Below are 12,446 nucleotides of genomic sequence, written 5' to 3'. Positions count from 1 at the left end.
CTGCCTTCAGCTCAGGGCGTGATCCTAGCGTTATGGGATCGAGCCCCACATCAGGCTCTTCCGCTATGAGGCTTCTTCTTCCTCTCCCACTCCCCCTGCTTGTGTTCCCTCTCTCGCTGGCTGTCTCTATCTCTGTCGAATGAATAAATAAATAAAATCTTTAAAAAAAAAAAAAAAGAAAAGAGTGTGATGCTTAACCGACGGAGCCACTCAGGCGCCCCTCCCTGCCCACAGTTTTATAAATAAAATGAAGTGGTGGTTCATGTACTGACTCCTTCCTGCTAGTGATTGCTGCTATCTATCTTTTTTTAAGATTTATTTACTCATTTTGGGGGGAGGGGCAGAGGAAGTGGGACAGCCGAGTCCCAAGCAGACTCTGTGCTGAGCGCGGAGTTCGACGCGGGGTTCGATGCCACGACCCCGAGACCACGACTTGAGCCGAAACCAAGAGTGGGGAACCCAGCTGACCGCGCCCCCCCAGGCGCCCCGCTGTTCCCTCTTTTCCACGTAGGCCAGTTTTATTTCAGTGTGTGAGGTGAGCAGGGGACCCAGCAATCAGGAGAGCATTGCCGTGGGCCAGGGGGACAAAGCCATGGCGTCCTGTTTCAGGGGATGCGTGCGGCGCATATCTTGTGGTCACTTGGGGCCGGGAAGGTGACGCACTGGGAGCCGTGCACAGATCTTTCTCTCTCCCAGGTGAAGTTTCTTTCCCAGACAAACGAGAGCAAGCGCTTCCCTTCTCCCAGAGTGTGTCAGCTGGAAACAAAGAACTATAACTGCGGTCCCCCCAAGTGCACATATGTCCTCGTGCACGGTGCCCAGGTGCTCTCCGCCACCAGTGACACGTGGAAGGGCAGCAGGGGGCACCTGCCCAGGACGCACATGACCTGTTGGACCGGGAGGAGAGGCCGAGCGGAAAGTTCTTGCCTTGTCCTTTGCTCCTGGCTACTCGGTGGCTCTACCTTACCTTGGCAAGGAGGTGCCACTCGCAGGAAAGTTCAGGGCGGATGTGGTCATCTCTTTCAAATGTGTCTGTGCACGGCTGTCATCGGCAAGGCTGTCATTGGCAGGGTTCTCCTGGCTGTCTAGGCCCCACCCTGAAGGGTTGATGGGCACTGCAGGGGGTCCTGTGCTGGTGTTTGCACAGACAGCCCCAGGCTCTTTGGCTGGGCAGCCGCAGTGGCTTCAGCAAATGTGCTTGGAGAAGGTGAAGTAAGCCCAGAAACTGGGTCACTGGTGGCATTTTCCTGATCCACGTAGCCGAGTCGACAAGCCTTGGCTGTTGGAGAGGTGCGGAAGGTCCGCCTGGTGTGCGCAGTGTGTCTCGGAGGGCGAGCGTCTCGCTCAGAGCTGGATTAAGGCTGTTGCTGTCTGCGTCTATAAAGTGCGTGCTGAAAGCTCGGCGTGACGAGTGCTGGGACACGGTCCCCCATCTTTCTCACTTCGGGGGCCAATTACCATAGGTTCAGCTCCCCAGAAGTACGTATAACTTCAGATAGCCTGCGGAAAATTTAAATATCCTGCCATTTGTTATTTTGGAAAGCTTGCAATTGCTCTTTCAGCTTTTCTTTCAAATCTATATGGTAATACTAGTTTTGCTTGCACTGAAGTCCACCTGCCCACCTCAACCTTCGTCTTACTGTCAACCGAGACTCAAAACTGTCACAAGCAGTTTTGCCAGGGCCAGATTATCAATAGGGTTGATGTATGCGATTTTTTGCCTCTTTGCTGGCGGCGCTAAACCCTTTGTGACTCTAATTACCTCCACTAAGCTTGCATGCAGGAGATTAACACCCAAGGAAAGAGGTTCTTTGCAGGAGGCTGGGAGGGTTAGCCGGGCTGTGGGCATAGTTACATATTTGAAGAAAGGGGGTTTCAGATCCAGTGACCGCAGCCGTGCTTGCTAGGAGCAAATTCCTTGCGACGTGCATCGTTTTCTGAATGTCACTCAGTTGCAGCGAATTTTGCCCTGAGCCTGTATTGTGCTGTGCTCCCCTCTGCTCCTGGATCCTTGGAGCTGTCCCTGAACAGGTGGTCTGCACGCAGTCCTGACACTGATTAGCACAGATGGTCTCGGAAGCAGCTTCATGCAACGATGCAGCAAGAGGACAGGGATGGCTAGGATGTCGGCAGGTTGTGTCCCTCCTACCTTCCCCTCCCAGGAGCTCTTCCTGGGACAGAAACTGTGCGTGTTTTGGCAGACGCTGTGTGCTTTAGTGGGGATGTTGGCAGGTATCCTGAAATCCTGTGCTTTGGGTGGGTGGTCTGTAGGCATTTGCTCAAGTGTCAGGGGAGAAGTTTCTGTTTTGAGCTTTTCAGGGATCGTGGCTATTTGCTACATGCTTATTTCTTGTTAAACAGACTAGACCCAGAGATTTATACTGGACAGACATCCTGACTTCTTTGGGCTATTTTCCATTGTTGTTTTTATTGAGTAAAATCAGGAGAAAAAGAGAAAAGTTGCTTCTGTTCATTCAAATTTAGGCTTATTTACGGCTTGAGCCATTTGATCAGATGAATTTCCAGTTATGTGAAACATTTCATCTTCTCAGTGAAGTAGAAAGTGGTGAAAAGTTAAGATTTTTTTCGTTGTAAAGCATGTAAGTGGTGTTTATAAAACTTAGCCTGAAAACATCGATGAAAGTTTGTAGTATGTTAAGACCTGCAGAGAACGTCTTACTTATCTTCGTTTCTTCTATATATGACTTACCAGCCCTGTTGCTAATCCTTAGAGCTATTTATAATTACTTTTATTAATGGTTGCACATTTGAGTGTCTTGAGTGTCTTCGCCCAAAAATCCGTTTTGTTGACACGTAACCAGGAAGTTGAGTTGGTGCCCTTTTACAATACTGAGGGGGACGTACCCGCGTGTTCGTCAGTGGGGATATGCACTGTGAACTCGGGTGAGATAGTCTATCTTTTTCCTTTTTTCTTTTTTTCTTTTTTTTTTTTTTAAAGATTTTATTTATTTATTCGACAGAAATAGAGACAGCCAACGAGAGAGGGAACACAAGCAGGGGGAGTGGGAGAGGAAGAAGCAGGCTCATAGCAGAAGAGCCTGATGTGGGGCTCGATCCCAGATCGCCGGGATCACGCCCTGAGCCGAAGGCAGACGCCCAACTGCTGTGCCACCCAGGCGCCCCTCTTTTTCCTTTTTTCTGACATGAATAGGTTTATTGACATGAAGATGACAAAAGTTACGAGATAAAGCCATCATTTGCGTCTGTTCCAGTTCTGCCTGGGTTCTTTTTTTTTTTTTTTTTTAAGATTTTATTTATTTATTTGACAGAGATAGAGACAGCCAGCGTGAGAGGGAACACAAGCAGGGGGAGTGGGAGAGGAAGAAGCAGGCTCATAGCAGAGGAGCCTGATGTGGGGCTCAATCCCACAACGCCGGGATCACGCCCTGAGCCGAAGGCAGACGCTTAACCGCTGTGCCACCCAGGCGCCCCCTGCCTGGGTTCTTGATGTGACGTTTCCACATCGTGTTTTGAGCTGACACGCTCAGGGGCATCTCCACAGGCTGAAATAAGAAACGCGCCCTCGCCCTTGCTAGGGGAGGGGTGCGGGCTGCCCCGGCCTCGTGGACGGGAGCCCTGGTGCTTTCATCCTGTGGGAATACTGCGTCTCAGCCTGGCATCTGTTCAAAGTGCAGCTTTGCTGTCTTGTATCTGTTTCAGCTACTTAGGCCGTTAGGGGATTTTTATCTGAATTGTCGTCATGTATAAAAGCAGGAGCTGTCTGACCCTTGTCCCGAAGGACTGTAGATTGAAGCCAGCATGGCATCCCCGTCCACAGCGGTGTGTCATCTCGCCGCTGCCCGGGAAAGGAACCGTGTGCCGTGTCTCGAGTGCTGCGTACGTTCATGTAACGTGTTAGAAGCACTGCAGGCAAATGGTGAAGGTCACACCCCTCGGGAGCTAGGTGGCTGCTGAGCCTGCTCGTACGTGTGCACGGGGACTGCTCTGACAAGTGCTGAGCCAACAGATGTCAAGAGGAACGGAAGCAGCTCTCAGCAGAGTCTTTCTTGAGGGTAGGCCGTTGAACTGTCCTGCGAAGGCTGAGCCAGGGCTGAGCCGCAAATCTGGTCCTGCATCTGCGGTACCAGAGCCTCCTAAAGACAGCGGCAGAGGGGATGCAACCCAAAGGCGTGCAGGGGGAGGTCGCTGGAGGCAGAGAGTGCAGGACCTGGGTTGGCATCTGAACGTGCCAGGAAGGCACGTGCATGCAACACATAAGCCCGCCCACGGCTCTGCCCAGCTGATGCCCGTGCTGCTGGCCCAGGGGCACCCTCCAAACAACAGCTTGGCTAGATGCCTGAGAACGTGGGAGCTTGGGCTTCCTTCTGTGGCAGCTGGGAGCAGTTGAAGACCCTGGAGTGAGAGCAAGAGCTGTCCAGAGCAGAGTTGCAGGGAGATCTGGCAGGAGGTAGATAGATGAGCAGAGGGCGAGGCTGGTCAGGACATAGTCCTCCCTAGGCTTGGCAGGAACAGAAAGTGGCAAGGTCAGAGCGAGGTTCATTTTGTGTTTGCAGAGTGGTACCTTTTCTCTCTTTCCTTTGGTCCTTTGGGAGGAGTAAGAAGGTTGCTTGCACTTGCCCTCTCTAGCACAGGCTCCTTACCCCCGACTGGCCTGTACCTCCTCCCCTCCTTGAATTCTAGGGGCCCTCTGCACAGGGCTTGTCCCATGCACTTGAGGGCTCCCTGAGGACCATTTTTACAGTCCAGCCCAGCCTTTCTCCAAATCCAGGCCTTTTCCCACTTCAGGCCCCCTGACTCTTTTCTCTGAGATACTCCCAACGCATGACTGTTGATTCCCCCCCACCCCATGAGTCTTTCCCAACCCCAGTGTTGCCTGAAAGCCCACACGCCCATCACAGTGTGCACCCAGAGCCAGGGCCCCTGGCCTCCCAGCCGGTGGGTCTGGTCCCGTCAGGCCGATGGAGCCCATAGTGACCAAGCACACACTCTCTTTCTCTTGTGAGGCAGTGCCCGTTGGCTTCATTCTAAAAGGTTATGAAAATAACCAGCACTTATGTGACATTTGTGGCAGGGGGAGGAAGGGATTCTGTTCTTTATGAGAATGATAAACATTTTATTGAAGCATTTATTTTAGTAATTCCTTTTTTAGAAGGATTTCCGATGTCTAGATTTGTTCTTAATTTTCAGTGATCGCCTGTATTTTTCGTATTTGTAGTCTAAACCCTGTCCTTCCAAAACTCCCCCAAACACTACCTAGCATATAAAATTACTTTAAAAATTAACGTAACTTTTGATTAATCTTGGTGCATAATTTGTGGGAAAGGCTTCAGGGGGACCCTCATTAGGATGAATAATTTTATCTGGAGTACCAGAAAATGTTCATAGTCAATACTGTGGCTTTTCGATATTTATATGAAAGGAACATTAAGCACCGATGAGAGATTACATTTTGGAAGAGGGACAGCGGTGTCATGGGGGAATGCTCACAGAAGCAGGTGGGCTACAGAAGGAAATGGACCTGCCACGTCTGCAGGATTATCGAGATTGTCTAGAAACAGATGGGGGGAAACGCACACAGGTTACTTGTGGTTATCTCTAGGTCATGGCTTACTTTCCTCTCTCTTCTTAGTGGCTTCTTCATTTTAAAATGTTTTGTATCTTCTTTTTTTTTTTAAGATTTAATTTATTTATTTGAGATAGAAGGAATGATAGACCACAAGTAGAGGGAAGGGCAGAGAGAGAAGCTGACTCCCCACTGAGCAGGGAGCCCAACACACAGGGCTCTATCCCAGGACCCTGGGATCACGACCTGAGCCAAAGGCAGATGCTTCACCAACTGAGCCACCCATGCACCCCGTGTTCCGTATTTTCCACAATAAGCATGCATTGTAAGGATTCCAAACGTCAGTATGCATTTGGATAGAAAGGATTTCTTCCCTATATGCTGGGATGACCATAGTACAGTATGACTGTGGGCCGAACCCCATTTCCGGTAGTCCTGGGATTGTGGGGCTCCATGCACAGTGTGGGGCATTGCTGGTCCTTGTCTGCTGCACCCCTGCGCACGCCGCCCTGCACAGAAGCAGGACCTCGGGCATCTCTGGGGTGAGCTGCACAGGCATTCATGGCGGTGGTGAGCTGCATGCCGGCTGGGCGTTTACTCACTTGCAGTGCTCACGGCCCTGCCAGCAGAAAGGGTGCGGCAGTAGGAACCGAGGGTGGCATGGTGCTTTCACCCAGGCCGTCACTGGGGTCTCGTGCTCCGAGGGCCGCCTGGGTGGCTCTGGCGGTGAAGCGTCTGCCTTCAGCTCAGGTCATGATCTCAGGGTCCTGGGATCGAGTCCTGCATCGGGCTCCCTGCTCAGCAGGGAGTCAAGCTTCTCCCTCTGCCTCTGCCTGCTGCTCCCCCTACTTATGCTGTCTCTCTGTCTGTCAAATAAATAAATAAAATATTTTAAAAAAAAAAGCCACCCGAGTGTGTGCCTTGTGTGAAAAGAAGCCCCACGATCCAGTGAAAATGAGGCTGTTAAATCTGCTCCCGTTTCTGTTGCCGCTGGGTCTGGGTGAAACGGAGCCAGAGGGACAGTGACTGTGTGGCACACTAGGTGGCGCCAGAGCGCTCGGTCCCCAGAGCCCTCCTGTCCAGCATCCTCACATGGTCGGGACTGACGAACACGCGGGTGCCCCACATCCTCCTCTCCCTTATCAACACGAATCCAGGCGTTTCAGGCAACCAGAGGGGCTGACAAACACAAAGGAGCTGGAACCTTGCCAAGTACATTTATTATGCACTAGGAGGTTCAGAGGACCTGGCGAAAGCTCATACATTCTAGGAAAACATCACTGTGCCCAGTGGCCATGGGATCCTCGTTTATAGCTTACAGCTATAACCATGTCACTGCGTTACCGTTTGTTGTTTTTTTTTTAATTTTTAATTTTTTTAAAGATTTTATTTATTTGAGGGAGACTGCACATGAGCAGGGAAGAGGGGCAGAGGCAGAGGGAGAAGCTGACTCCCTGCTGAGCAGGGAGCCCGATGCAGGACTCGATCCCAGGACCCTGAGATCATGACCTGAGCCGAAGGCAGACGCTTTACCGACTGAGCCACCCAAGCGCCCTGCTCTTTTTTTTTTTTTTTCCAAAGCCCTTAATTCATAGTGTACTTGTTGACTATGTCGTCTTGAAATAGATGTGCATCTGTGTGTATTATCTTTTTTAAAAGGAGGAAACATGTTTACACTTGGAACACTGCTCTCCCAGTAAGCCAGCCTGTACCCCAGTGTTGCCAGTTGCAGGGTTGAAACATGTTACCACAAAAGACGAAGCATTTTCCTTTCCTAGCCTCTTTTTTTTTATTTGTTTCCCTTCGCCTCTGCTCTCCGTATAGTTTCTTCCCTTCATTAACTATAAAGGAAGATGAAAGACATTGTGGATATGATAGCACAGAAAAAGACATCTGAAAATGAAATTCTCATGGCCAGAACCTTTCTTACGAGGATTCTGAGAAACTCTATGAGGTACAGTTGGGTTTTCAGTCCCTTTACTTCTGTGCTGTGATGAATTTGCCTGTTCTATGCTTTCGTTCATGGGGAAATTCCTGAAGTCAACACATTCCACATTTTGCCACTCAGATATTTTTCTTCATTAATTATGAGTTGTCAGGAGATTTATATTATAAATGCTTTTCAAATTTCTTTTTTTCTTTTTTTTTAAGATTTTATTTATTAGAGACAGAGCATGAGCTGGGGGAAGGGGCAGAGGGAGAAGCAGGACTCGATCCCAGGACCCTGAGATCATGACCTGAACTGAACGCAGACGCTTAACTGACTGAGCCACCCGGGTGCCCCTCAGATTTCTTTAATATTCTTTATCGTGTAATATCCTTGAATGTTTTTGCCTGCTTGAAAGAATGTTTGCTCTCTGTCAAGTACCCATCGAGGCTCGTTTTGAGCTCTTTCTGTGTGGTTTTTTTTTTTTTTTTAAGATTTTATTTATTTGTGTGACAGAGAGACAGCCAGCGAGAGGGAACACAGCAGGGGGAGTGGGAGAGGAAGAAGCAGGCTCCCAGCGGAGGAGCCCGATGTGGGGCTCGATCCCGGAACGCCGGGATCACGCCCTGAGCCGAAGGCAGACACTTAACGACTGCGCTACCCAGGCGCCCCTCTGTGTGGCTTTTTTTAAAGATTTTATTTATTTATTTGACAGAGAGAGAGACAGCCAGCAAGAGAGGGAATACAAGCAGGGGGAGAGGGAGAAGCAAGCTTCCCGCTGAGCAGGGAGCCCAATGCAGGGTCGATCCCAGAGCGCTGGGATCATGACCTGAGCCGACGGCAGACACTTAACAACTGAGCCACCCAGGCGCCCCTCTTTCTGTGTTCTTGATGGGGCTGTAAGCTGTCCGGAGCGAGCCAGTTCTGTCCCACATTGGAGAAGCGGAGACTGGGAGAACCAAGCATGGGTGGGTCTCCTCCTCCCACGGCAGCCTTCTCCTGGAGGCTCTGTTACATTTTCATGACAGCTCTACAGATTTCTGACTAAAGTTCCCTTCTCACACCCAGGCAATGCAGCCAGAAGACTGATAAGCCCCCCGTGGGGTATGGGGACTGTGGCGTAGCAGCCCAGGGAGGTGCTGCATACAACATTCAGATGCCCTGGCAGGAGTGGGGCACAGCCTCTTGGTTCAGGGCATCATGTGCCCATAATGAGGACCCTTCACTGCGCTGGCAGACAGTCCGAGAGGCTCAGAGGAAGGAGTTCATGTCTACTAGTCTTAGTCCATGTCAAGATGTCTGTGTTTACTTAGTTAGGTGAGTCAGTAGACACAGTGTCAACTCTATGTGACCCAGCTGAGCTGGGCCCTCACTGAGCTGCTCTCCAGTGCGTTCTCTTTTCCGCAAGGTGGCCGAGGGCTGCGTGCACAGCTGTGCTGAAACAAGAAAGACAGAACTGAGTCTGTCTGGGGTCCTCCTGGGTGGCTGAGGGCGTGACAAGATTTATTTACTATTGCGAATAAATTTTGAGGAAAATGTATTCTTTGCAATTAAGGGTTAATTCACATGTTGCAGCCTGTGATTCTCGCTCTGCATTAGGGTGAGTTCTGCATTCATAAAAATTTTAAGAACAGTGTTCCTGTGCAGATGCAGTGGGAAGCACCTGGACGCGGTGCTCTAAGTCATGCAGAAGTCGCCGTGACATATTTCCACACTGCGCTCCTGTCTTGGCACGGAGTTGTGCTTTGTTTGAAGTCCCTGAGTCGTCTGCATTCTTTTTCAGGAAGAATGAGGTGAGCTGGAGGCCTCACTCCTGGCATGCCACCAAGTTCTCCGATAGCCACCCCGAGACGTCAGCATCGCCGTTCCCCTCCGCCAGCGCCTGCCCTTCTTGGCACGGCCGACACCACGCGAGGTAGGCACTGGTTTCCCGCCGGGGTGGCCCGTGTTCGACCGTGTTCGTAACTTCCCAGCCCTGCCACGATAGCGCCTTTCTCTACTTCAGAGTGATTTTGTTCTTCTGATGAGGAAAAGCCACTCACACAGCATCACCGGTAAAACTCGCTAAATTTTTCAGAGTAGGTGGAAACAAAAACTGGCATACCAAGAGCAGGGATGAACAAGTGTGGTTTCTCATCGTGTTGCTTAATAAATCAGGAGCCTGGGGACTTCGTTTCTTGGGCTGAGTGCCTTCGGGCCAGCCCAGTTGGTGATTCTGACCTCAGTGGGACAGCTACCCGGCCACCCGCGTGCCCACAGCCTCCACCCTTCTTTTGAGATGTTTATGCGTCGATTGGAAGGCACGAGCTACTTACGGGTTTGGCAAGGGTATTTCAGAGGCTCCCAGACAGTTGTGTCAAGCGTGAGCACCCTCTCCGTGACCCCAGGGCTCTCCTGTGGCAGGGGTGTAAAGGAAGCGGGGTTTCACAGCCCACATGCCAATGTGGCATCCAGCCTTGAGGGCCTGGTGGTGGTTCCCCGCTGAGCGTGAGACCAAGATGGTGGGAGTTGTAGGTCAGTGGAAGGACGGGGAGTTCTGGTTGACCTGGCGTCCACATTTCAGGGTCAGTAGTGCTAATGTGTCAGGCAGGTGTGTGGCGGCTGCACAGCGGTGTTGGCTTGAGGAGGCTTCTGCTAGTCATACAACACCTTGGGTCACTGGCCAATGTCCTCGCAAGTCTCCTATTAAAAGGATGACGGTGGCAACAAGTAGTGTGGGTTTAGGCATGTGTGAGCGTGTATCTGTATGTGCAGGTGTCAGCACATTTATAGTGTGTGCAGATGTGTGAACGCGCGTGTGTGTGTGCACACTTGAACGTATGTGTTTGTGTGTGCGCATATTTGTTCTGTAAGTGCGTTTGTGCCTGTGTGTATGGAAGTAACGTAACCATCTCAAAATCAATTTTTTAAAAAAAGATTTATCTATTAGAGAAAGCGTGCACATGTGCACGCGTCGGGGGAGTGGGCAGAAGGAGAGAGAGATCTCAGGCACGCTCCACGTCGAGCACAGAGCCTGACTAGGGGCCAATCCCAGGATCCTGAGATCACAACCTGAGCTGAAACCAAGAGTTGGATGCTGAATCAGCTGAGCCACCCACGTGCCCTTCGAAATCTATTTCTGATTGTTAGTAAATACTGGTCTGCTGTAAAATTATGAAATACTTTTAGGAAGGAAATATATCTCAAGTACATTACCTGTGTAAAGTGACAAGAGGTGGTGGTATTTGCAGTCCAGGGTGTTTTTGAGAAACCACAGACTCTCAGCCGAGTACTAAATCTTAACTGAAAAGTGGGCCTTTTATTTCATTATTGAAGTGACTTAATGTAATAGGATTTCCATTAAGCCCATTTGATGGTTTCTTGATTAAAGAAGCACATATGCTGCCCACATCTGTGTGGAAACAGTACTTAGCGTTATTTATATCTGCTTGGACTTAAGAGCCCATGGATACATCATTTCCATTTCTGAGAAGGGCACCTGCTGTGTCCTTACAGGGAAGGGTATAAAACCCAAAGAGTCCCCTACCTTCAGGAAAATTTCACTGTCCCCAGCGGCCATGAGACCTTCAGAGCATATAGGTATAATCCTTTCCCCTGTGTTTCCATTTGTCCTTTTTTTTTTTTTTTTTTTTTTTCTTTTAAGAGTGATTTAGCCAGTTCATGCTCCTTGTTCTGGTGACACGGTTTTCTTTCTCCTCCTGGTTCTCCCCAGACCTGAAGTAGCAACAGTTGTGGGTAGTAGGTTTTCTTTTTTTGTGTTTTACCTTGAAGCATGAAGGTTCCAGCTTTGTTGGGCTTTAATGAAAGCATTTTCAGTGTGCCTGGATAAAGAACTTAGCCATCGAGAGCCGTTAGCCTCCTGTGTAGCTATTCCTGCCTCGTAGGCTAATGCATTCCTTAATGAACGTTATCACCCAGCTTACAGCAACAGACCTGATTTGGCATTTCCTCGTCTGAGACCCCGTCCTGCTTACGGACCTGTATTCTGGCATTCAGGTAGAGCTCCGATGAACTGTCAGGCATAATTAGTCCCCTGCGCCCAGCAGTGTTTGCTTTTGCTGAGAAAGCCTGTCGCTGGAGTTCTCCATCACTAATTGCATCGACTGAGAGGTGAAAGGAGCTATTGCTAGTGTAATATCTAGATGTAGAAAAGTCACATTATCCCTGGACTTCCCTTTTTATTTATTTATTTGTTTGTTTATTTATTATGGTTTAGGTTTTATTTATGTATTTGTCGGAGAAAGAACGAGCGCGCACAAGCAGGGGGAAGGGCAGGCAGAGGGAGAAGCGGACTCCCCGCTGAGCAGGGAGCCTGATGCAGGACTCAGTCCGAGGACCTGCGATCATGAGCTGAGCTGAAGGCAGACGCTTCACCAACTGAGCCACCCAGGCGTCCCTGGACTTCCCCTTTTCATGTGAAAATTGTTGTCGTTTGGTTTCTTCTTCTGTGTTAGTCATCCAAACAAAACCCTTTCATACGTTCAACCCCGAGGTCCACAGACCTGCTCTGTAAAGGGCCACGTAGAAATATTTTGGGCCCCATGGGCCCGTGTCTGTTGCAAGACCCCAGCTCAGGAGCCGTTACAAGTGGTGTGTACATGAATGGCCAGGACTGGGTTCTAATCACACTTTATCTATGAGCAGTGAGATTTGAATTTCTTGTCATTTTCATAGGTCACAAAATGGTCTTTTGATCCATGTCCCCCCAACCATTTAGCTGTCTGACACATGTTCTCACAGGCTGTGGTCTGCCAACCACCATACTTAGTGACAGAGGATGAAAGCCTTCACATAGGCATTTCCTGCTGGTGACTGCTGTGGACTTTGGCGACCCTGAGGGCGGGAGTTGTACAGCTAGCATGTGGGGGCCTCTATTTGGGAAAAGAGCATCAAGTGGGTTGGGCTGGGTCCTTTCAGCCTGTTGTCAGAGTTGCTCTTTAAAATGCTGTGCTGGGGGCGCCTGGGTGGCACAGC

At 50.0% G+C, this 12,446-nt stretch overlaps 1 protein-coding gene across 2 annotated transcripts in view; it reads left to right on the top strand.

Moving 5' to 3' along the window:
- Positions 1 to 12,446, top strand: part of LOC125282542 (protein Shroom2-like) — a 137,194-nt gene that overhangs the window by 68,545 nt on the left and 56,203 nt on the right. For both annotated transcript variants that reach the window (XM_048217545.2, XM_048217544.2), the window contains exon 3: positions 9,256 to 9,387. In XM_048217545.2, the coding sequence (XP_048073502.1) occupies positions 9,256 to 9,387 (132 nt within the window). The remainder of the gene's footprint in view (positions 1 to 9,255; positions 9,388 to 12,446) is intronic.

Source organism: Ursus arctos, chromosome Y, assembly GCF_023065955.2.
Source record: "Ursus arctos isolate Adak ecotype North America chromosome Y, UrsArc2.0, whole genome shotgun sequence".
Classification (NCBI taxonomy): Eukaryota; Metazoa; Chordata; class Mammalia; order Carnivora; family Ursidae; genus Ursus; species Ursus arctos.
The sequence above is the reverse complement of the archived record's forward strand: the minus strand, read 5'-3'. Positions and strand labels throughout refer to the sequence as shown.